The 20,448-nt window shown below is 36.6% G+C and overlaps 2 protein-coding genes across 6 annotated transcripts; one reads left to right on the forward strand and one right to left on the reverse strand.

Annotated features, from left to right (window-relative positions):
* The first annotated feature begins 896 nt into the window (after positions 1 to 896).
* Smurf (SMAD specific E3 ubiquitin protein ligase) lies at positions 897 to 10,665 on the forward strand. Of its 3 annotated transcripts, XM_090179288.1 has the most exons (19): positions 915 to 933; positions 1,025 to 1,096; positions 1,308 to 1,346; positions 1,425 to 1,533; positions 1,609 to 1,742; positions 3,386 to 3,548; positions 4,733 to 4,816; positions 5,027 to 5,228; positions 5,303 to 5,435; positions 5,512 to 5,761; positions 5,821 to 6,096; positions 6,193 to 6,304; positions 6,361 to 6,579; positions 6,638 to 6,816; positions 6,884 to 7,021; positions 7,100 to 7,220; positions 7,282 to 7,483; positions 8,077 to 8,161; positions 8,709 to 10,665. In XM_090179288.1, exons 2-19 carry the CDS (start codon positions 1,042 to 1,044, stop codon positions 8,806 to 8,808), a joined length of 2,601 nt encoding a protein of 866 aa, XP_090035414.1. In that variant the 5' UTR covers positions 915 to 933; positions 1,025 to 1,041; the 3' UTR covers positions 8,809 to 10,665. The 3 variants fall into 3 exon arrangements, with proteins under 3 accessions (XP_090035410.1, XP_090035419.1, XP_090035414.1); XM_090179284.1 differs by having other exon boundaries at positions 897 to 1,096; XM_090179293.1 differs by lacking the exon at positions 4,733 to 4,816 and having other exon boundaries at positions 898 to 1,096.
* A 26-nt stretch (positions 10,666 to 10,691) lies between these two features.
* LOC149962251 (uncharacterized) lies at positions 10,692 to 16,851 on the reverse strand. 3 transcript variants are annotated; one of them, XM_090179314.1, is made up of 2 exons: positions 16,668 to 16,851; positions 10,692 to 12,128 (listed from the first exon to the last, which is right to left on the reverse strand). In XM_090179314.1, the coding sequence occupies exon 2, from the start codon at positions 12,073 to 12,075 to the stop codon at positions 11,023 to 11,025; it is 1,053 nt and encodes a 350-aa protein (XP_090035440.1). In that variant the 5' UTR covers positions 12,076 to 12,128; positions 16,668 to 16,851; the 3' UTR covers positions 10,692 to 11,022. The 3 variants fall into 3 exon arrangements, with proteins under 3 accessions (XP_090035440.1, XP_090035437.1, XP_090035430.1); XM_090179311.1 differs by lacking the exon at positions 16,668 to 16,851 and adding an exon at positions 12,191 to 12,773; XM_090179304.1 differs by lacking the exon at positions 16,668 to 16,851 and adding an exon at positions 12,185 to 12,773.
* Between the last annotated feature and the right edge of the window lie 3,597 nt (positions 16,852 to 20,448).

Genomic DNA, 20,448 nt, shown 5'->3' on the forward strand with positions numbered 1-20,448 from the left:
GGAACCACTCTACGGCCTCTCATTGGCTGAAGGTTCAAGGCGAACTGGCGTCAAGCTCGGCCGTAGGCGGCAGCATTCTAGTTACCTATGAGATTTCTATGATATAAACGATCCGTGATTGTAGGTTGTAGATAAATTTTCATTACCTCAACAAGCACTATATAAACATTAATATGCAGGTCCTGGCTCTCGGAAATATTACTTTTGGCGATTTCCTTGAATATTGTTTTATTTAAGCGCCTATTTCAATTATCAGCTTATTTTCTTAACTAAAGTGATTTCGTAGAGTGCAGAAAGGTACTGCCCATCCTAGCCCTAGATGTTAGAAACTGTAATGATATTTATTGTTGAAATTAATACATTCAACAGCATAGTTTAAGAAATAAACAGAATTCAGATTCCAAATCAACGCCCTCGAACTAGAAAAATTTTATGAAACGAAAACGATAATAATGCGTTTTTAGAATGTTGGGCCATAGAAATCTCAGATTAAAATAATATCGCGTGGGGATCTCGAGTTATGGAATTTTAAAATGGACCAAAATGTTTTGGGTGGACCATCTTCTAGGCCGGGAGTAGTGGCTCACTCCTGTAATCCCAGGCGTCCGGGAGGCAGAGTTTGTGGAAGGCCGTGTGAGGACGACTACCAATCCCCCAACGGGTGGTCGGGATACTTCCGCCACGGGTGTGTCCACCCCTGTCCACACGTATCCCCCCGTTGGCGTGGCCGTTACACATATCTCACCCTGATTAATCAGTTATTGTGTGTGTGCTGGTGTCTAAGGCCTCTGGTCGACACTGATGTTTGTGTATCTAAAAAAAAAAAGGACCGTCTTCTAGTACCAGTTAATTAGCCATTCTCGGGCATTCTTTTCTCTATTCTTGTTTCCTTAGAAAAAAATGTTAAGCATTTTTAGTGAATGGCGTAAAAAGGTAGCCAAGCAAAATGCGTTTTGTACTACCGTATTTTTGTTCAATTTAAGTGTGTAGTTTTGTAAATTTTTTTAAATTAAACATGAATTAGTTAATTAAGGAAAATAAATGGCTAATCACTCCGCGGGACGCAGAAATGGAGCCATGAAAATAAGGCTTACGAGTAAATATCAAATTTTCTAAATACCAAGGCCTATGCCCAAATTCTTAAATTTGTGTTTTGTTTAGGCCGTTTCAGGCCTTGTTACAAGTTCTTTACTATTTTTTTTTTAATTGATAAGATCATTAAGCATTCCTAATTTAAAACCATATTTGGAATTGTAACTTTTTAAATTACGACTGCAGCTAATATTCCAAATTGCATTTTGTTTCAGTTCTGTGTGCTAAAAATCTTGCAAAGAAAGATTTTTTCCGTAAGTGTTAATTTTAGTTATGTTAAAGTTCAAACTTACATGTTCACAGAATTTAAAGTTTTGATTTGTTTTAAATAGGTCTTCCAGATCCATTTTGTAAAGTTAGCGTTGATGGATCTGGTCAGTGTCACTCAACTGACTGTTGTAAAAATACTTTAGATCCTAAATGGAACCAACATTACGACTTGTTAGTATATTGTTTCTTACAACATATAGACTAGTTATACATTTTACTGAGATTTTTTTTTGTATATTTATTTAGGTATATTGGGAAAAATGACTCAGTTACCATTAGCGTTTGGAATTATAAGAAAATTCACAAGAAACAGGGAGCTGGATTTCTTGGATGTGTTCGAATTATGGCCAATGCGATCCAAAGACTAAAAGACACTGGATGTAAGATACTTTTTTTCAATAGTGGCGCCTCAGGATAAAACTACTTTTTAAATTTATTTAGAAAATATTTTGTAGTAAATTACAATTATCTTGTTATAAGTGGGTTATATTTCCAAACCTTATTGTAGGCCTTTGAGCAACTAAACTATTGCAATGAGCCTGTTTTCAGTGGGGTTTTCTAAGCCTTAATTTGAAAAAATTAGGTGAGTTAGATACAGTTGGTAGGTCAGATTGAATAAAATAAAAATTTCTATTGTCAAAACATTGGTTTAAACAAATTCAAAAACGTAATATACTGTTAATATATTCTTGGGCTATTTGTTATGTGAACAGAAGTAAAAGTAAAACACTGTTTAGTTTAGTGAATCTTGGATCAATACGGCTATTTTTAAGAATAGCGCCCCCTCCTATAGTTGTTTTGATTGTGCTGTAATATAGTATTTTTCGCAAGGAATCTATTGCTGTTAAAATTATTTTGCGGAAATGAATACTTAAGGAGATATAGTTAATTTAAAATTATATATAATTGGTCGCGTGCGCATGCGCCCGTTGGTCTAGCACCTGTGTGATCGGCAGAGAAAAAAGAATCATTTGTGATAATTCTTGATGCGTAAGGCTTGGTTCTCTCCTCTAGGTGGCGTTATAGACGGCCCATCACTTTTTTTAGTATGGGGTTGGGGTGGCGCCGCGCGCCCCCAGCGCTTGAGTGAAGCAGGTGCGTGGTGCCAATGTATAGTCTTTGGACAATTTTTAATTAACTATTTTTCCTTAAGTATTCATGTCTGCAAACTAATTTTAACGCAATAGATTCCTTGCGAAAAATACTATATTTTAGCACACTCAAAACAAATGTATAGGAGGGGGCGCTATTCTTAAAAATTGCCAATACTACCCTGTAGCTGCCTATTATTTTCATCCCAAAACTAGTATTTTTATATGCGAGATTTCATGTGATATGATCAGCTTTGTTATTAGGCTATTGTCCACAATTATGCCTTCCATTTGAGTCATGCTTAACATCTTGAGCAATTCCTTCCGAAAAGTTATGTACATTTAAAAAGACTATAATTAGTATATCAGTGGGGAAAATCTATTAAGCTACAAAATTTTATTTCCTGGTATTTATGTAATCTTGCACTTAAATTTTTATCACTAAGCCTTGTAGCAATCTAGTGGAATCTCAAACCTTATCCGCTGTAAATTTCCAAATATAGAAAAAGCCAATGAAAAGAAAAAATTGTCTTAACTCTACAATTAACTGAAGGACAGTCACTACATCAATTCTTTTTTTCTGAAACAAAATTATCTCTTATCCACTTGTCAGGGGCTTTTTTCATCGGCGTAGTTCAAAGTGCGTCTCTTATAGCACCCTAGCCTCAAAGGTTTTACTATTGAAAAATATTATACGCTCCATTTAATCTCAAGCCGGAAATGATCTAATCTATGTTTTATCGGAATTAAATTTTCGCACTTCAGCATGTTAGAATTCTTATTACGTTGTAGAAACGTGAATGCCACAGATCTCCTTCGAAGGCTATCATGAAAACTGTCAGGCAAAAATTTAAAGAATTTTGTACGGGTTTTTATAATTATTATATTGCTTGTTACTTACGTTAATTTTCCAATTTGAATATCTTATTTAGATCAAAGGCTTGATCTCAGTAAAAGCAATTTTGAAGACCCTGAACCAGTTAGAGGACAAATTGTCATAAGTCTACTGTCAAGAGATGGTCATGGATGTGGTAGTCAGAATGTTGTTGTTGATCATCAAGGAAATTTAACTTGTCCAGATGAATTACCGGAAGGGTGAGTGTTTTTAAACTAAAACCCTTCTTAATGTTCAAAATTAACAAGGTTTAGGGATTAGAATGTTATTCTTCTGTATCACTCTCTTTTAACATAATCTAAATTTTAAAAATGAGCTGCTAACGTCACAAAAAAATACATTGATTTAATTCAATTGTTTTAAGATATTTAGGGACCTGGTTATTTTTTATTCTTAACCACGGCCAACTGTGATCTTACGCTATAGCGGCCAACCCCCACTCTATGTTAGTGGAATATAGTTCTTAGAATAGTTTTTGTGTTGAAACCAATATAAAAAACTATATGAGTGTAGCACCACCCTCGTTATAGCCTTGCTCACGGAATTTCAGCGAATGGGTTGGCAGCTATAGCGCAAGATCAAAGTTGGACAAAATTAAATGACAGTTAAGCCACGGCTCGTGGCTTAACTGTCATTTAATTTTGGTTTAGTTCAGTTTCTTTTTTAAAAAGAAAAACCCTAACCAATTAGTGTGGTATTTTTTTATCATTATTATTATTATTCAAACGCGGTTTTCCTCTAACATGTTGAACAACCTTTAAATTTTTTCATAATTGAAAAGGAGCTTGGTAGTTATTATATTCATAACTATATAACCAGTTTAGACTTGCATACTTTTTATATTAAATTCCGATTATAAGGTTTCCCATTATGATTGTAGATAAGTGGCATTGACACCTAACACTTAACTAATTTACCTTCAATTTGAGCTTCCGTGTTGTTTAACATCTTCCTTTTAAAATTTAATTTTGAGGCTGGGGATTTTAGGGTTCAACTCTCAAATTAGAAATTACATTACTTCTATCCTAGAATGCTTATAACCACGAATTTAGTAGTCTAGTAGAGTATTTTACGTCATCCCTAAAAAAGTAGATCTTTATGTTCAGGGTGCATGAGACCACCCAGGTATACCCCATAAACAAAGGGATGTTGTAAGTCAAAAAATGACTCCCCACATTCTTGTCCTGGCAAGATAGAAGGCTCGTATTTAAACCCGTAGAAACCTATAGTATTCAGAAATGAACACTTTCAATTCACCTTTACTTTGAGCCTTTTCTTATTTCCAAATTTTCAAGTGTTTTAACTATGGCAATAAAGGCAGTTTTATGATGGTTAAAATTTTTTATAATTTTGAGACCTATTTTTGGGGTTAAATTTTTTCCAGGTGGGAAGAGAGAAGGACAGCTTCGGGAAGGGTTTATTATGTCAATCACTTCACTAGGGCTACACAATGGGAAAAACCAACCAGGTAAGGGATACCCTTCTCATTACAAACAATCGATGTTTTCCACAATTTTCTTTGTTAGGTAGAGAGTTATGATAGGCCTGGAAATTTTTTTGACATATAGCTCTGCATCATGTTTAAAATTTTATTCCATGAAAGTTTTAAGGAAATTATTAAAAAAAACTTTAATTTAAAATTTAAATGTTAATCTGATCTTTTCGTTTAAATCTTTAGAACGGGTTATGAAATTGAACACAGTAGCAGCAGTAGTAGTCATGGTGTAAGCGCTAATAGTCACAGTGGAAGTAGTCGAAGCCACTCAAACTCTCGGACTTCGGCAAATGCCCCAGCGACTAGTAACAACAACAATGGCAGCGTTGTTACAAGCCCAACAAATCCAACTAGCAACTCCAATTCTGAGAATAACAATCCAACAGTATGGCATTTATTCTTGTTTTTCCGCGTAACAATGTTTTTGAAGCTTGCTGAACTTTCTCTTATTTCTTTTAGACACAAACTACTTCTCAGTCTGCTCCAAATCCTCCCAATAATCCTCATTCAATGCGTCGAAGGTCAACAAGGCATCGGAATTATTTGTCCCGAAATCAATTAGTTGAAGCTGCCCAACTTCCTGATGGCTATGGTCAGTTACATACGTATATTCTTTAAGCTAATATTAAGATAACAACCTGTGTTCTTAAAATTCCTCATTCTTTTAGAAATGAGGACAACGCAACAAGGACAAGTGTATTTCTACCATGTAGCTACCGGGGTTAGTACATGGCATGACCCTCGAGTGCCTAGAGACCTTTCAGGCATAAATACGAACGATCTAGGCCCATTACCCTCAAACTGGGAAATGAGGCACACCGGGAGCGGTCGTGTTTACTATGTTGATCATAATAACAGGACGACGCAGTTCACCGATCCTAGATTATCGTCTAGTCTAGTCCTTCAAAATATTATGAAGTAACTGTGATGAATAATTTTTTAATCCTTAAAGCAGTAACTAATTTTGGCAATTGCAGCACTAGACGAAGCGGTAATTTTGACCAATTAGCTAATAGAGTTAATCCTCCAACTGAATCAAATGCACCCCCTCCCCTCGAACCAAGACGGTCCAGTAGTCACTCTCATTTAAATCATAATAGCCAAAATAACAATAACAACAATAGTAATAGCAATAGCAACAACGGAAATGAAGCTAGCCCAACGCCCAATATTGGGTCTCCTACTAGCAACCTTGATAATTCAAATCCAGCTTCGTTGATGTTAGTTGATGGAGAAGAATCACCACTGCCAAGGTAAGTTTCAATTTACTTTATGGTTTTGATAGACATATTTTTTTGTCTAAGCCATTGCTGCCTCATATAAAATTAATTTGTACTTTATCGATTTAGGTATAGAAGAGATTTAGTCCAAAAACTAATAGCATTGAGACAAGAAATTCAGACGTTGCAACCTCAGTCTGGTCACTGCCGATTAGAAGTCTCTAGAGAAGATATATTTGAAGTATGTTTGAGTTGGATTGATGTTTAATAATTTTAATAACAATTATTGTTCCGCAGGAGTCTTACAGGTTAATAATGAAAATGCGGCCTAAAGATCTAAGGAAACGTCTTATGGTCAAATTTAAATCTGAAGAAGGTCTTGATTACGGCGGAGTGGCAAGGGAGTGGTTATACTTACTTTCACACGAAATGCTCAACCCTTACTATGGACTATTCCAATACACCAGAGATGATATATATACCTTGCAAATCAATCCCGATTCTGCGATTAATCCCGTAATATTAAATGTTAATTAATTGACTTTGTCATTTCTAAAATTTAATTGAATTTCAGGAGCATCTTTCTTATTTTCATTTTGTGGGTCGCATTATCGGCCTCGCTGTCTTCCATGGCCATTATATTGACGGAGGCTTTACCCTACCCTTTTACAAAATGCTGCTTAATAAACTAATTACTCTCGATGACATCGAAGGGGATGATCCTGAATTGCACAGGAGTCTTACGTGGATGCTGTAAGCTTCGACTTGTAACTCCTTTTAAAGATAAGAAATGTAATAGAAAAGGTTCACTTTCTTTTAGGGAAAATAATATAAATGGCGTTATCGATACTACATTTGCTGTCGAACATAATGCATTTGGGCAACTACAAGTTCATGAACTAAAACCTGGTGGAAAAGACATTCCCGTTACTGAAGATAATAAAAAAGAATATGTTAGGTTAGCGGTTAATTTGTCTTACCAATTCAATAGATTTTCAGCCTTAAAACATATTTTAAATCTTAACCTCTGTTTCAGGTTATATGTAAACTATCGTTTTATGCGTGGTATAGAACAACAGTTTCTAGCGCTACAGAAAGGTTTCAACGAACTCATTCCCCAACACCTTCTTAAACCGTTCGATGAAAAGGAATTGGAGGTACGTGTAATTTACTGTACTTTATCCAAACAAGATCTTTAAATTGATTTTGTATTTTCAGTTGGTGATTGGTGGATTAGGGCAAATAGATTTAGAAGACTGGAAAACTAATACGCGATTGAAACACTGCACACAGGACACTAACATTGTGAAGTGGTTTTGGAAGGCGGTTGATAGCTATAACGAAGAAAGGAGGGCCAGGCTTTTACAATTTGTTACTGGCAGCTCGCGCGTCCCCTTGCAAGGTTTCAAAGCTCTACAAGGTATGTAGAAATAAAGATTTCTTTGTAAGGGTTGGTTTTAACTAGTGTGAAAACTCTGCGACAGTAAGAGTAGATGCAAAGAAAATTGTATTAGACAAAATGAAGCTTTTTTGCATCTACATTACATTGTGATATTTTTACCCTAAAGAAAAGCAGTACTAACCAGAAGACTACCCAAGGTGTTTATCCCAGATTTCGTTCTAACTTTGGTGGTACGTAGACCTTTATGTAACTTGAAAATCCCAAAAAGGGTGGACAAGAATGGCTTTTCGTTTTGGCATGGCAATCGAAAATGTTTTTGACAACTTTAAACCTGATTTTCTCTACAGAAATTTAAGTTTACTTATTTACCCATATTTAAACAAATTTACCCAAACTTATCCAATTTATGCCCATATTTACACTGTCTACTTACCACCAGAGTTTGAACAAAATCAGAGATAAATACCTCATGTAAATAAGTTAAATGCGAAAAAGTAAGAGGAGACCAACTATTAGGGGAAACTAAACTTTATTAGGAAAACAAACTCTGTACTTTGGCCTATAGGCCTTCTGGGCAAATTCAAATTATTTTCGTTTCATCTGCGAATTAGGTTCAACTGGTGCTGCTGGCCCTCGTTTGTTCACAATACATTTAATAGATGCAAGTACGGATAACTTACCAAAAGCGCACACATGGTACGTTGCCTTTTTCTTATTTTATAGTGCTAAAAGGGTTCATACAGATTTGGAAAACTAGGAAATATTAGGGAATTAGATAGTCATTAGAAAAGTGAGGGAATTTGATAGTCAGCAAAAAATTCACATTACATAGTAAAAATCAGTGAAATTTATGAGGGAAAGTTGCCCTAAAGAGTACAAATTTAATTATGATTGGCCTTTATTACTTCTCTTATATGTAGTAATATAGAACCCATTTATAACGTTTTCCATTTGACTGCTCTAGAGCGCTCTAGGTCGCTCTAATCAATATTTCATGTTCCATTAGTGTTTTAGGATCTGCTCCGATCAAATTTCGCGTATTCCATTTCCCACTCTCAGGTGCTCTGAGATCGCCTAAAACTTTACTGCCAATTATTATTATTAAAACGGTTTTCCAATAGTTGTATGAACCTGGCTAAGGTTGTTAGGTTAATGAGAGTTCTGGCATTGTGAGTGACGTTGCGCGAAATGCAATTTATTATTTTTAATGAAACTTATTATGTGTTGTAATTTTTGTGTTCAGTTTTAACCGCATTGATATGCCGCCTTATGAAACGTATGAAAAAATGTACGATAAACTTACTCAAGCCATCGAAGAGACTTGCGGATTTGCAGTCGAGTGAATGATAAACTCAAATACATTAGGGGAAAAAATTTTAAATCTACAATATTTCTAGTACTTGCTGTTTTGCCAACGACAAAATTCCAGTGTGGGCTACAATTAGGTGTTTCTCACTATAACGGCTAGTACATAATAAGTGTTCTTAGAGCGTTAAAGTTTTCTAAATCAAAACAATTGAAGGATTCTATAATAAATTATTATGGCTGCTGTTATATTGTAGTAGGTGTATTCTAAAAAAACTCTTAGATCTGAAAAACTAATAGGAAAAAAATTGCAATTACTTTGAAAGAATGAAATTACCGGATTTTTTTGAGGTAAAGAATTGAAGAATTTAAGATTTGCACTGTGAAATTTGCAAATTTAGGCATAGTGACATTAACACAAAGCAAAGTCCTGAATTCATGAACCGAAGAAATAAATCTAGTTTTTTTACGAAAGGAGTGGTATTTATTCAGTGAAGCTCGATTGGTATTATGAAACTCCGCTTGCGTGATTAGATTAAATGGTATACTTAAATCTTATTAACGCAAATTTTGTATTTGCTTAATTTTTCCTCATTAATTGGCCATTTAAATGCGGTGGGCAAATAATGTAAGAGAGAAAGCACCATGATAAAAATGTACTTCTTTGACAATGATGCACCTTTATACAAATATTTGCATTGACAACCCGCATTGTTGGTCCAAAAAAATTTGCGTTAAATAGATTTGGATATGCCTGTTTTGTAAAAATATTGTAAATATGTTGAAAATGAATCTAAGTTTTCATTTAATGCGTATCTAAGATGTAGATGAGAACTTTAGAGCGCAACGAAACAATGACTTAACAATCCTGTGGTCTTTTAACTCCTCCTTAAAAATGTAAATAGTCATTTTTTAGTTTCTCTAGGATTTACAAATATGAAATTACATTATGTATTGGGTTATTTTGTTTATCATTGCCTTCCAAAGTTTTATATTTTCACAAATCACCGTAACTTTAGCATGTCTGATTGAATGTTTCCCTTCTAATGTTAATGTTTTACTCATAATACTCCCCAAGAGCATAAGTCTGTAATTACATTCATAATTATAGACTTATGTCAAGAGTTATCGAAATTAAGTGATTTTTTTTATTATAAATTGTATTTATAATTTAATAATTGAAATTTTTTATCACCTCTTTTGGAATATTTAAAGTTTACTCAACTCCATGTATTTTTTTTTTTTTTTCAAAATTGCATTACTCATTTTAATATTGGATATCTTTTAAATATTTTTTTGTATGATTGTGTAGATGATTATATACAAAGTTGGTTGTTGAGCACCCCTCAAAATCTTAAATTAACATTAAGTGTATAGGATGATATTTTTTTCTTAAGATCATACATCCTTAAGAAAAAGCTACAGCCTTGCTTTATATTGAAATTTTATTTAAAAAATAATTTTTGGTCTATATTCACTGTGTGCGTTCTTGGGTCTTTGTTAGGAAACATTGTACCTATCGTTAAGACGTAAGAAGTCTGTCAGACATGACTTCTTTTGGTAGAGTAAATTTCCATATTTATTAAATCCCTTTAGTTTGTAATTAAATGGAACCAATTTATGTTACTAACATTTTTCATACCCTCGGACATACCTAGTCAGGTGTCAAAATTGTTATTTTGTCTAAGTTTTAGGGGTCTCACCTTGCATGGGTTCACGTCATGTATATGCATTGGTTTTTGTCACGCAAATTTTGTTTTATCACTTTTAAAGTGGCTATATATCAGTATCATTTGATAGGGAGTTGCACGTAGTTTAAATTAAAGTTAGCCACATTATATTTGAAAGGGAAAAAGTTAAAAGGCCTGAGACTGTTAACTAACTACTGTTAATAAAAAGAAGCTTTTTATACGTAAATTTGTGTTTGAGATATTTTTACCCCAAAAACCTTATGGTTTAATTTTATTTGTTACCAAAATCAAAAATAACAAGCAAACCCAATACTGGTTTTTCTAACAAAGTTGAGGTAAGTTGAAGAAATTATATGGAATTTCTAACAAAATAGAAGAAAAAAAAATCAAGTTCTTTGGAACGAGCAAAATATGAAAATAAATGCTATCGGGAACTCTCATCTACGAGATTGGATAAAATTAACAGTATACTGATTTCTTGTGTCAATACATTCATCAACAAATGTAAATGTTTGGAACTAAGGACAAGAAAACTGAGCCTATAGCTTCAATTATCGCAAATCAAAGTAAGGCTGCAGATTTGTATGCAGTTAATGAGAAAATGTTGCTCTTAGCTTTGAAACTTTCAGATCTACGACGAGGTTTATTTAGATTAGTGAAAATCTTAGGCATGCTTAAAGAATTAGATCTAGTAACCCTTGCGGGAGTTATATTATCGATGCTTATAGTATTTGTAACCGTTTCGGGAATTTTTGACACAGTTTGATTCATTTTTATTTGCCGCTTTTCTTCATTTATATCTTCAGAACTGCTGCTACTTCGAGATTGCTCGGACAGTATATTCATTTTCTTAAACATTTTCTTGAAGTGACAAGAAAGTCTTTTCTTAGTTGTAACTCTCTTTCCATTAGAGTCGGTTCTTTTCAATCTACGCCTTCTATTTCTTCCACTAAAATGTTTTGGTAGCAATTTCTCCATTGCTGATTGTGACTTATCATTTTCAAATATTTCATTTAATTTATCAAATGTGGGGTAAGACCTTAATGGACGCCATTCTCCTGAAGCTTTGGTGGATCTACGCAAACGTCTATTTAATCTTTCGTTAAATTTCTTTTGCTTGGAACGATATCCTTTTAAATTGGCACTTTCTGACTCAGATGATGAAGTTTGCAATCGTACAGAAGATCGTGTAGTACAACGGCTACCTTCTGGTAAATTTGGCAACATCTTTGAAGTGTCCGAAATCTTAAGCCTTCGTGATACTAGATGCAAGAACTCTTTTGTTTCTGGGCTATAGTTGTTATTTAAAGAATCATTGGAGGTATTTTCAGTGTCTGTATCAATATCAAAGTTGGCTTCGCTTGCACTATCTTCTTTGTTACTGATAAGAGATTCATCCGTTCCACTTATGTCAGAATGTACACTACAGTCTTGCGGTTCCTCAATTTCCAAAATTGTTGAATCATTTTTCTCTGTGTTGGCGGTTTTCGATGGATATGGCGTTTGATCTTTTAGGAAATTATTAACTAAAACCTTTCGGCGGAGATCGTATGGTCGAGATCGTGAGCTGTGACGTCTTGCAACTTTATTGCGGTGATGTTCCGTTAACTTCATGTTGTTTTTTGTTTGATGTACAGTCCAAGTCTAAAGTTGCGCAAAGGCTTAATCTAAATCATAAATGATTTTTTAAATTCGTAACTTTTCAAAGTTATAAATGACGTACCTTTACCGGAAAATTTAACTTTTTAAAAATGTAATATAAAAAAAATTTAAAGATTCGTTAAAAATTAAGTAAGTGAAATGTTCGTTATTCAAGTGGCGAGTTTTCGAAACTCATGACCATAGAAATGAGACTAGAAGCATGATTAGATTGTGGTGAGATGTACGAGTTAGAAGGCTGCCATGAGAGTGGAATCGCCAGTATTCTTTGTGGGAGCACGCCATCTATTTTAAAATATTTAAAGTTTAATTTTTTTTAATAGATGGCACACTCCTGGGTGTATTAGTAGCGATTCCAGTATTATCATAGAAAGAGAAATGAGACTAGAAGCACGGTTAAATTGTGGTGAGATGTACTCGGGAGTTAGAAGGCTGACATGAGAGTGGAATAGCCAGTATTATTTGTGGGAGCACGCCACCTATTTTTAAAAAATTAAAGTTTCAATTTTTTTTTTAATTGATGGCACCTAGGAGCAACAAACACAACACCCCACACAAGGAGAACGCAACCCGTCAAAAGTCGTGGAGGTTCTTGCGTACGTTTTTCATTGGCTAGACGCTTTAGCGCCTGCTGCCGTCGGAAGGGGAAAATTCGGAAATTGTCTGCCCACCCCCCCCCCCCCCCGCTCGTAAACGTTCGGCGTAAAGGCTCGTGACGCTCGTCCAAAGAAATTCGTACACATCCATTCGTTAGCGTGTTTAAAGGCTAGCTGCGTTCTCCTTGTGTTTGTTGCTCCTAGATGGCACACTCCTCGAGGGGTAAGACACTCTGCGAACTCGGTGTACACTGCCGTACCTTTGACAGTGCTAAATGGAACTCGCGAACTCTGGAAAATATGTACCTTTAACAGTGCTAAATGCTCGAACTCGGTGTACAGATTATCTGAGACTGTCTTACCCCTCGGCACTCCTGGATGGATTAGTAGCGAATCCACCCTCATGGCAGCCTTCTAGCTTGCCCGTTTTCCTTGAGATTACTGGATAGCGCAGTGGTTCTAGTCTCATTTATATTTCTATGAGTCTTATGGAAGCCTTCTGGCTTGCCCGTTTTCCTTGAGATTCTCGGATAGCTAAGTGGTTCTAGTCTAATTTATACACTCTTTTTTTAGGAATTTTGCTGGGCTCGTTCATTTTGAGTTTACCCCCCTTAACCCCCATTCTGTCTATGCTCATGGCAGACAATGGCGAAGCAAACGCTATGACAAGTTGAAAACCCAGGGCCTGTTTTCAGTTTTTAATAATGAAAAAGTTAAACAAGATGGTCCTCCTAGCACTCTTGATTTTACCCCTTTGATTAAAAACTGCAGCTCAACGCTGGCATAGGTAGATAGAGAGAACTAATACCCATCGAATGACTCCCGAATTAAATTTATATCGAGTGCCGTATGTTAAGGGAATGCTAGCCAGGGGGTGCCACATGGTGGTATTTAACATTGACAATAGCAAGCTGAGCTAGGAGCCGCCACTTGACGATTAACCAGCATGGAACGTGCACGATATAATTTAGGTTATGAAGGAGTTTGATTAAAGCTATTTTAGATATTACTCAGTAACTTTATTTATAAAGCAAGTCATGAATACCGTGTCAGAAGTGGTGGGCAAAGAATAGTAAATTAATCTTTCCCATTAAATTAGCAACTTATCCCCTGTAATACCAAAGACTATATATTCCCTTCACTACATAGACTGGCGTCAGTAGTGTATGCATGATTTTTAAAAACCTTGGACTGGCGTGTTCAATGGCTCAACTTGCATACGATAGCAGACGCTGGTCAAAATTTTCACCGCGCTACAGTAGTGCATGGAATAACCAGAACAGTGCTACTAGTGGCGCCTCTAACGGCGGGTCAAAGGCTTCTCCCGTGTTTCGAAAGTGTTAACAGGTTTTTTTGTATGGAGACGCCTGTCTGGTAAGCGAAGCGTATATATAGTCTTTGGGTAATACCAAGGCCTGCGTGCAGTTAAGCCTTGCCGGAAGCAACCTCATTTCCGCATCCTACCAGCGACAACCCAATGGACGTCACCTTGTTCGAATCAAGCACCATGGAAATTTCCCAAGGAAGGCCCATTTCCAAAACCAATGCTGATGAAAGGTCATCTCGCCCAGCATTTCGAATACTTCCGGGAAAGCTATGAAGACTATTTATCGATTGCTCAACATACCAGAAAGGGTAAAAGTAGCACTTCTAAGGTCCTGTATGGGGGAGGAATGCAAACAAATTGTGAAGTCTCTTCCCATACCGGCTACGGATCTAACGGATGATGTCCATATTTTAGATGCTTTAAAGACTCATTTCAAGCCTAAAATCAACGTGCTTTATGAACGATCTCTATTTTTGGCAGCTCGGCAGTTACCGCTCGAAACCATCGACCAATTTTACTTCAGGCTACGGCAATTAGTAAGGGATTGTAACTATTCAGCGGAATTGTCAGACGAATTTGTACGAGACAAACTATAGTGTTATCCACGACAGACTTAAAAACCAAAGACATGTTATATAGAGAAGATCAGTTGATGTCAACAGACCAAGCACTGAGCTTTCTTCGGATCACGAGAGGGCGAAAGCACAGTTGAAACAGTTGGATACTCCGGCCGCTAGGTTTGCTAATAATTCTGGATCTACTACACATAATGAAGACATTTAACTACAGAAAACACATACTCCAGCGAGAAGGACCATTTCGAGAAGGGAACACTTTATCCCAAGGGACACTACGTAGTGGTTATTCCCCAAGTTCGGGACAAAAGGCTGCAAGTATTGCAAAAGCGAGCATTTTCACGCGAATCGTCCTAGAGACTGTCCAGCCTATGGAAAACAGTGTGGGTATTGTCAACTACTGCATCACAATTCGGCTGCCTGTTAAAAACGACAGAGAGACCATCCAAACCATCGTCATACAGTTCTTCAAATACGGGAAACTGGTCCAGTAGCTGGGCAATGCCAAGTTAGTCAACCATTATATTCAGCAGCCGCTAATCAGCATGTATGTCAGCGGCTCGCGACAGTTCCGCTGCAACAGCAAGGATATTGCTACCCGCACCAGCGAGATAATATTCAAGATATATTTCTGGTTGAAGAGATTGCACATGTTGGTCGAGAAGGAGTTTAACCGAAGAAATACTACGGAACTATCCAAATTCATGAACCAGAGCAGCTGCAGCCTGCAGAATTATGTTGCCAAATAAACACTGTAGCAACTTGTAACATATAATATCATATTATTATTGCTGTGTCGTTAAGCAGCATAGCAACCCACCGTTGTTGCCTTCCTCTACCCAGCTGCGACTGTATGATGGATCAATTCTTTATCCGAAGGGAGAATGACGTCTCCAATATTCTATTGCAGACAAAACGCACACTATTCAATTTCAAGTCCTACAAGAGCGTCTTACCCCTTTGCTTTCTGCAACCACGTCTATAGCGCTGGGGTTAGTCACAATGCACAATGTCCATCAGACGTCGGAAGAAACTAAAATAGGAAATATTTGTAGTCCAGTAGACCAAGCTCAAGCCGAGGCAAAAGCTAGAATTGAAGTGCTCGGGCGCATAGGAGAGCCATATCATATCGAACTGGATTCCTCAGTGACACCGGTGCATCACGCTCCGAAAAGAGTGGCGGTGACTTTATTGGATCCGTTGAGAAGCAAGCTTGACGATTTGGCTCAGCGAGGCATTATAGAACGAATTAGGAAACCCACAACCTAGTCTAGTAATAGTCTGCAGGTATGGAAAGCTATTCCTATGTTTTGATCCGAAAGATTAGAACAAGATTCCCAGAACTCATATGCCAACAATTGACTCCATACTGCCACGGTTACAAGGCGCGAAGATATTTTCCGTGTTAGATGCGAAAGACGGATTCTATCAAGTAGAATTAACAGAAGAAAGCTCTGATTGCACGACCTTTTGGACGAGGGGTAAGACAGTCTCAGATAATCTGTACACCGACTTCGTGCATTTAGCACTGTTAAAGGTACGGCAGTGTACACCGAGTTCGCAGAGTGTCTTACCCCTCGCTTTTGGACTCCGTTTGGGCGTTACAAATATAAGCGCATGCCTTTTGGGCTCGGTTCAGCTTCAGAAGAATTCCAAAGGAGGTTATTGAAGCTGGTGGAAGGATTGGATGGCGTAGAAGATGTTTCTGACGACATATTAATTTTAGCAAAAGCGACATAAGACCCAAAAGTGTGTCAGCACGGTATAATGTTTAATGAGAGCTTGTCGCGAAGTAAATATCATTTCAATCACGATTTAATCATTTCAATCACGATTTTATCATTTCAATCACGATTTTATCATTTCAATCACGATTTTATCATTTCAATCACGATTTTATCATTTCAATCACGATATAATCCGATTTAATCATTTCAATCACGATATAATCCGATTTAATAATTTCAATCAGGATTAAATCCGATATTTCGTCATTTGAGGGTGACCTAATAATCATGTTAGTGATCTGTCCCTCGTTTAGAAACGTACCTTTATAGTGCGGCGAGCATTTTTGCGAGCCTTGCCTTTAGCCTCTGCGTTTCGTTTTCCAAAATAAAATGGCGGTCTCATTGAAGCTCGTCGCCAGTCACGTTTTATTGAAAACCGAGAACGCGGTTTTTTGATATATTGAAACGTCGTTTTTTATTAAAAGTTAAGCAATGAATCTGTCACTAAATCTTGTAAGAATAATAGACGCTTCAATAAAACATCTTCAAGGAAATTGCCAAGAAGTAATATTTCCTAGAGCCAGCGAAGCTTTATATAGTATATAACCAAAATTTAACGGCCCCGGTGACTGGGCGCCATAGACAATACACAGTACCATCCACCGTCCATGGCTGTACTAGCGTTTACAATAAGTGACCGTCCATGAAGAGAGAGGCGTCGTCTTAGTTTGGCAATGATTTGAAATTAAAATAGTTAAAAAATAATTAAGAGTTTACCGCCCCTTTGAATAGACGCTTGAATAAAACATCTTCAAGGAGTAATATTTCCGAGAGCCAGGACCTGCAAGTGTCTGTGGATATAATGCTTCTTAAAATAATGGAAACTTTTCACCTATAAATATAACGTCGTGTTTTTGTTAAGCCTTAATTTGTCAAAAAAAGGTCCCTGGTTAAAACGAAATACTTGTACAAGCAAAAGCGACATAAGACCCAAAAGCGTGTCAGTACGGTATAATGTATTATGAGAGCTTGTCGCGAAGTAGTCTAGCTTCTCAGTAAATATTTTTAAGTGCGCAAAGGTAGAGTTGACACACTTTTGGGTCTTATTGGTCTTATGTCGCTTTTGGTACAAGTGAAAAGTGTACATTATTTCAACAAGCACTATACAGGGTGTCCAATAATAAACGAAAAGTAATAACTGAAAAACGTTTTTTTTAATTTCAAATTTAATAAAACATTCCTTCTGCAAGGGGACATTTACTAGTGTAAAATTGAATGACCTTAAACCATGTATTCAAGCATTAATTATTTTTTCTCGCAAAACTTCAATTTCCCGGTTTCTAATTAATCAAATTTGGTCAAATCCAAGTTATTTGAACTAATAGTATGGCGAGCAACAACTTTCTAATTGGAACCAAATCCGTAAACCCAACGGTTCTCGAGATATTTTTGAATGACCTTGAAGACATGGTTCAAGGTCATTAAATTTTACACTAGTAAATGTGCCCCTGCAGAAGGAATGTTCCATAGAAATTTTAAATTAAAAAAACGTTTTTCAGTTATTTATCTTTTTTCGTTTTTTAGTGGACACCATGTATAAACAGTAACTTGCAGGTCCTGGCTCTCGGAAATATTACTTCTTAACAATTTCCTTGGAAATGTTTTATGGATTGGAGCGTCTATTTGAGTTTTCCATTGAGTTGGGAATATAGTACTTTCACTCTTCCAGTGAGCTACCTGAGAGCAAAAGTCAAGTAAGTCGAGATACGTGACTATTGAAAGAAATTCAAAATAAGAATGCTTGAGTGTTTTTAAACTAAGGTGACCCAGTACAAAATTTTCAATATATATTTTAACTCTATTTATATCAATTTTCATTTTTAGATTATCATTATTATTATGCTAGATTTCGAACTTAAAACTGTTTTTTCTCAAATAGAGGTTTTCAGACTTGCTTGACTCTTGCTCTAAGGTAGCGAGTAGCCATGGAGGAATAGTAGAGGAGGGGAAAGGAAAGAAGGCACTAAATCCGACAGCGTAGTGCCAGTTCGAGGCCAGAGCTGCCAGATATAATTTTACCTTTACCGCCCAACAGCTCTTCAGGAGACCAATTTCCAGCCCAATTATTATAAATAGGCCATATTTTGTAAACAAGCCCAAATTCTAGCCCAATTTGGCGAGAGTTTATTTTTTAAAATGCGCGCTTTTCAAAATATTGGTGTTTATGTGATGTTATAGTTTTAAGTATCATGGGAAATTTTATATTTAATTGGGCTGTAAAAGAGCCCAACTGGCAGCTCTGTTGGAGGCATGGAAAAAAAAGCGGGGGAAAGTCGAGGTAGACTTTTTAAAGAATTCAAACCCTAACCGCTGCCTGTGTTGGAATATATAAATAGATAAAAGTCTACCTCGACATACCCCTCGTTTCTACATCCCCCTTTACGCGATTTCTGAAGTGGCGGAGCTGCCAGTTGGGCTCTTTTACAGCCCAATTGGGCTTCTTTTTATGTCTACTTGCGGGAAAAAATGAATTGGGCTGTTGGGCTGTTTTTTGGGCTACTTTCAGAGGTTTTCGATAATATACACTAAAATCGGTAGGATAACGATTTCAAATGAATACGCTTTAAAGCACTCCGAAATATATTACTCTCAATATATGTACAGTTTTTCTTCAAAAATTCAATTAATTTGTACTTAAAAAAATATTTCGAATAATAAAAATTGGAGTTTCTATAAAATTTCCCATGATACTTAAAGCTATAACATCACGCAAACACCAATATTTTGAAAAGCGCGCCTTTTAAAAAATAAACTCTCGACAAATTGGGCTAGAATTTGGGCTTGTTTATAAAATATGGCCTATTTATAATTGGGCTCCTTTGAAGAGCTGTTGGGCGGTAAAGGTAAAATTATATCTGGCAGCTCTGCAGTGAAGAGGAACGTCAGTGCTTAGCCCAATCAGAACTATCAATACCACTCCAGGGCTATTCCTGAATGCAGTAGCCAAAATTTTTATTTGCTGTGGCTGGTGTATCGAGGAACACTTTCTTGACATCATGTATCATTGCTCACATCTATCATTAGTCAGCGGCGCCACAGATCTTCCAAAGAAAATATATATTTTTAAACATCGTCTGCTCAGGGCCGGATTAACCAATAGGCCGAATAGGCCTGGGCCTAGGGCACCAAGCCTACAAGGGGCACCAAGAGGTATCGAAAAAAAAATAAAAGTACAAAACTTTATTCATTTGCTTTTCACAAAATATATTCCGGAGTAATTTTAGTAAATGCGTCCACCCCTATGAACCAAAAACGTTTGATTGTCACATTCTCTGACGGACTGCCGTACTAAATCTGGCAGCAAAATGAATTTTCCTTCCATTTCTCAATTATAAATTGAGGAAGCGCCTAGCTCGCTTCGCTCGCTATTGAAAGGGGGCACCCAAAATTAACTTGGGCCTAGGGCCCCATAAAGTCTTAATCCGGCCCTGCGTCTGCTTATACTCTTTTCACGCTATTAGATAGTTTCTTTTCGCCTGTTCTCGGACTCAAAGTGTACTCTTTTTACCCTAAAACGAACTATTCGCCTGTTCCGTTGATGAGAAATACTCCGCCCCATAAACTATTCGCTTGTTCCAGAGTATAATGGCTACTCTTTTTACTCTTTCTGAAAAGGAGGTGTAAAGGAGTAGATCGGATTTTGTCGTCAGCTAGCCCATGGACTAATTAACAACAGAATTTATCTGCTGAAAAGGCCACAGGAAGCCATTTTTTACTCCGACTCAAACTATTCGCCAGTCGCCACCACCGAATCGGAGTAAAATGACGTCATAGCCTTACTCTTCTTACCCGAAATCCCCGAACAAGCGAAAAGAAACCATCTGTTATAGCGCCACTATCTTAAATTATTCTTACCGCTGGCTTGCGGTAGATGACGCCACTGACTAATGATAAATTCGTATGTGATTTCAAGAAAGTGACCCCTGTCATCAAATAGAAATTCTGGCTCTAGAACTACTATATCCTTAACTCAATGGAGTTTTATTGGAAGATTTTTATAAATGAAGTCACAAATCAGAATCGGTAACATCATCATGGTTTGT

This window comes from Leiobunum rupestre, chromosome 1 (genome assembly GCF_980474605.1).
Source record: "Leiobunum rupestre chromosome 1, qqLeiRupe1.1.hap1, whole genome shotgun sequence".
NCBI lineage: Eukaryota > Metazoa > Arthropoda > Arachnida > Opiliones > Sclerosomatidae > Leiobunum > Leiobunum rupestre.

Bases quoted from the DNA above. Each gene is read 5' to 3' on its own strand.
- LOC149962251 (XM_090179314.1), bottom strand. From the start codon at position 12,075: ATGAAGTTAACGGAACATCACCGCAATAAAGTTGCAAGACGTCACAGC.
- Smurf (XM_090179284.1), top strand. From the start codon at position 1,042: ATGGCTAATCACTCCGCGGGACGCAGAAATGGAGCCATGAAAATAAGG. The intron at 1,743-3,385 runs GTAAGATACTTT...TATCTTATTTAG, and splicing joins AAGACTAAAAGACACTGGAT to ATCAAAGGCTTGATCTCAGT. The intron at 8,162-8,708 runs GTACGTTGCCTT...TTTTGTGTTCAG, and splicing joins TTACCAAAAGCGCACACATG to TTTTAACCGCATTGATATGC.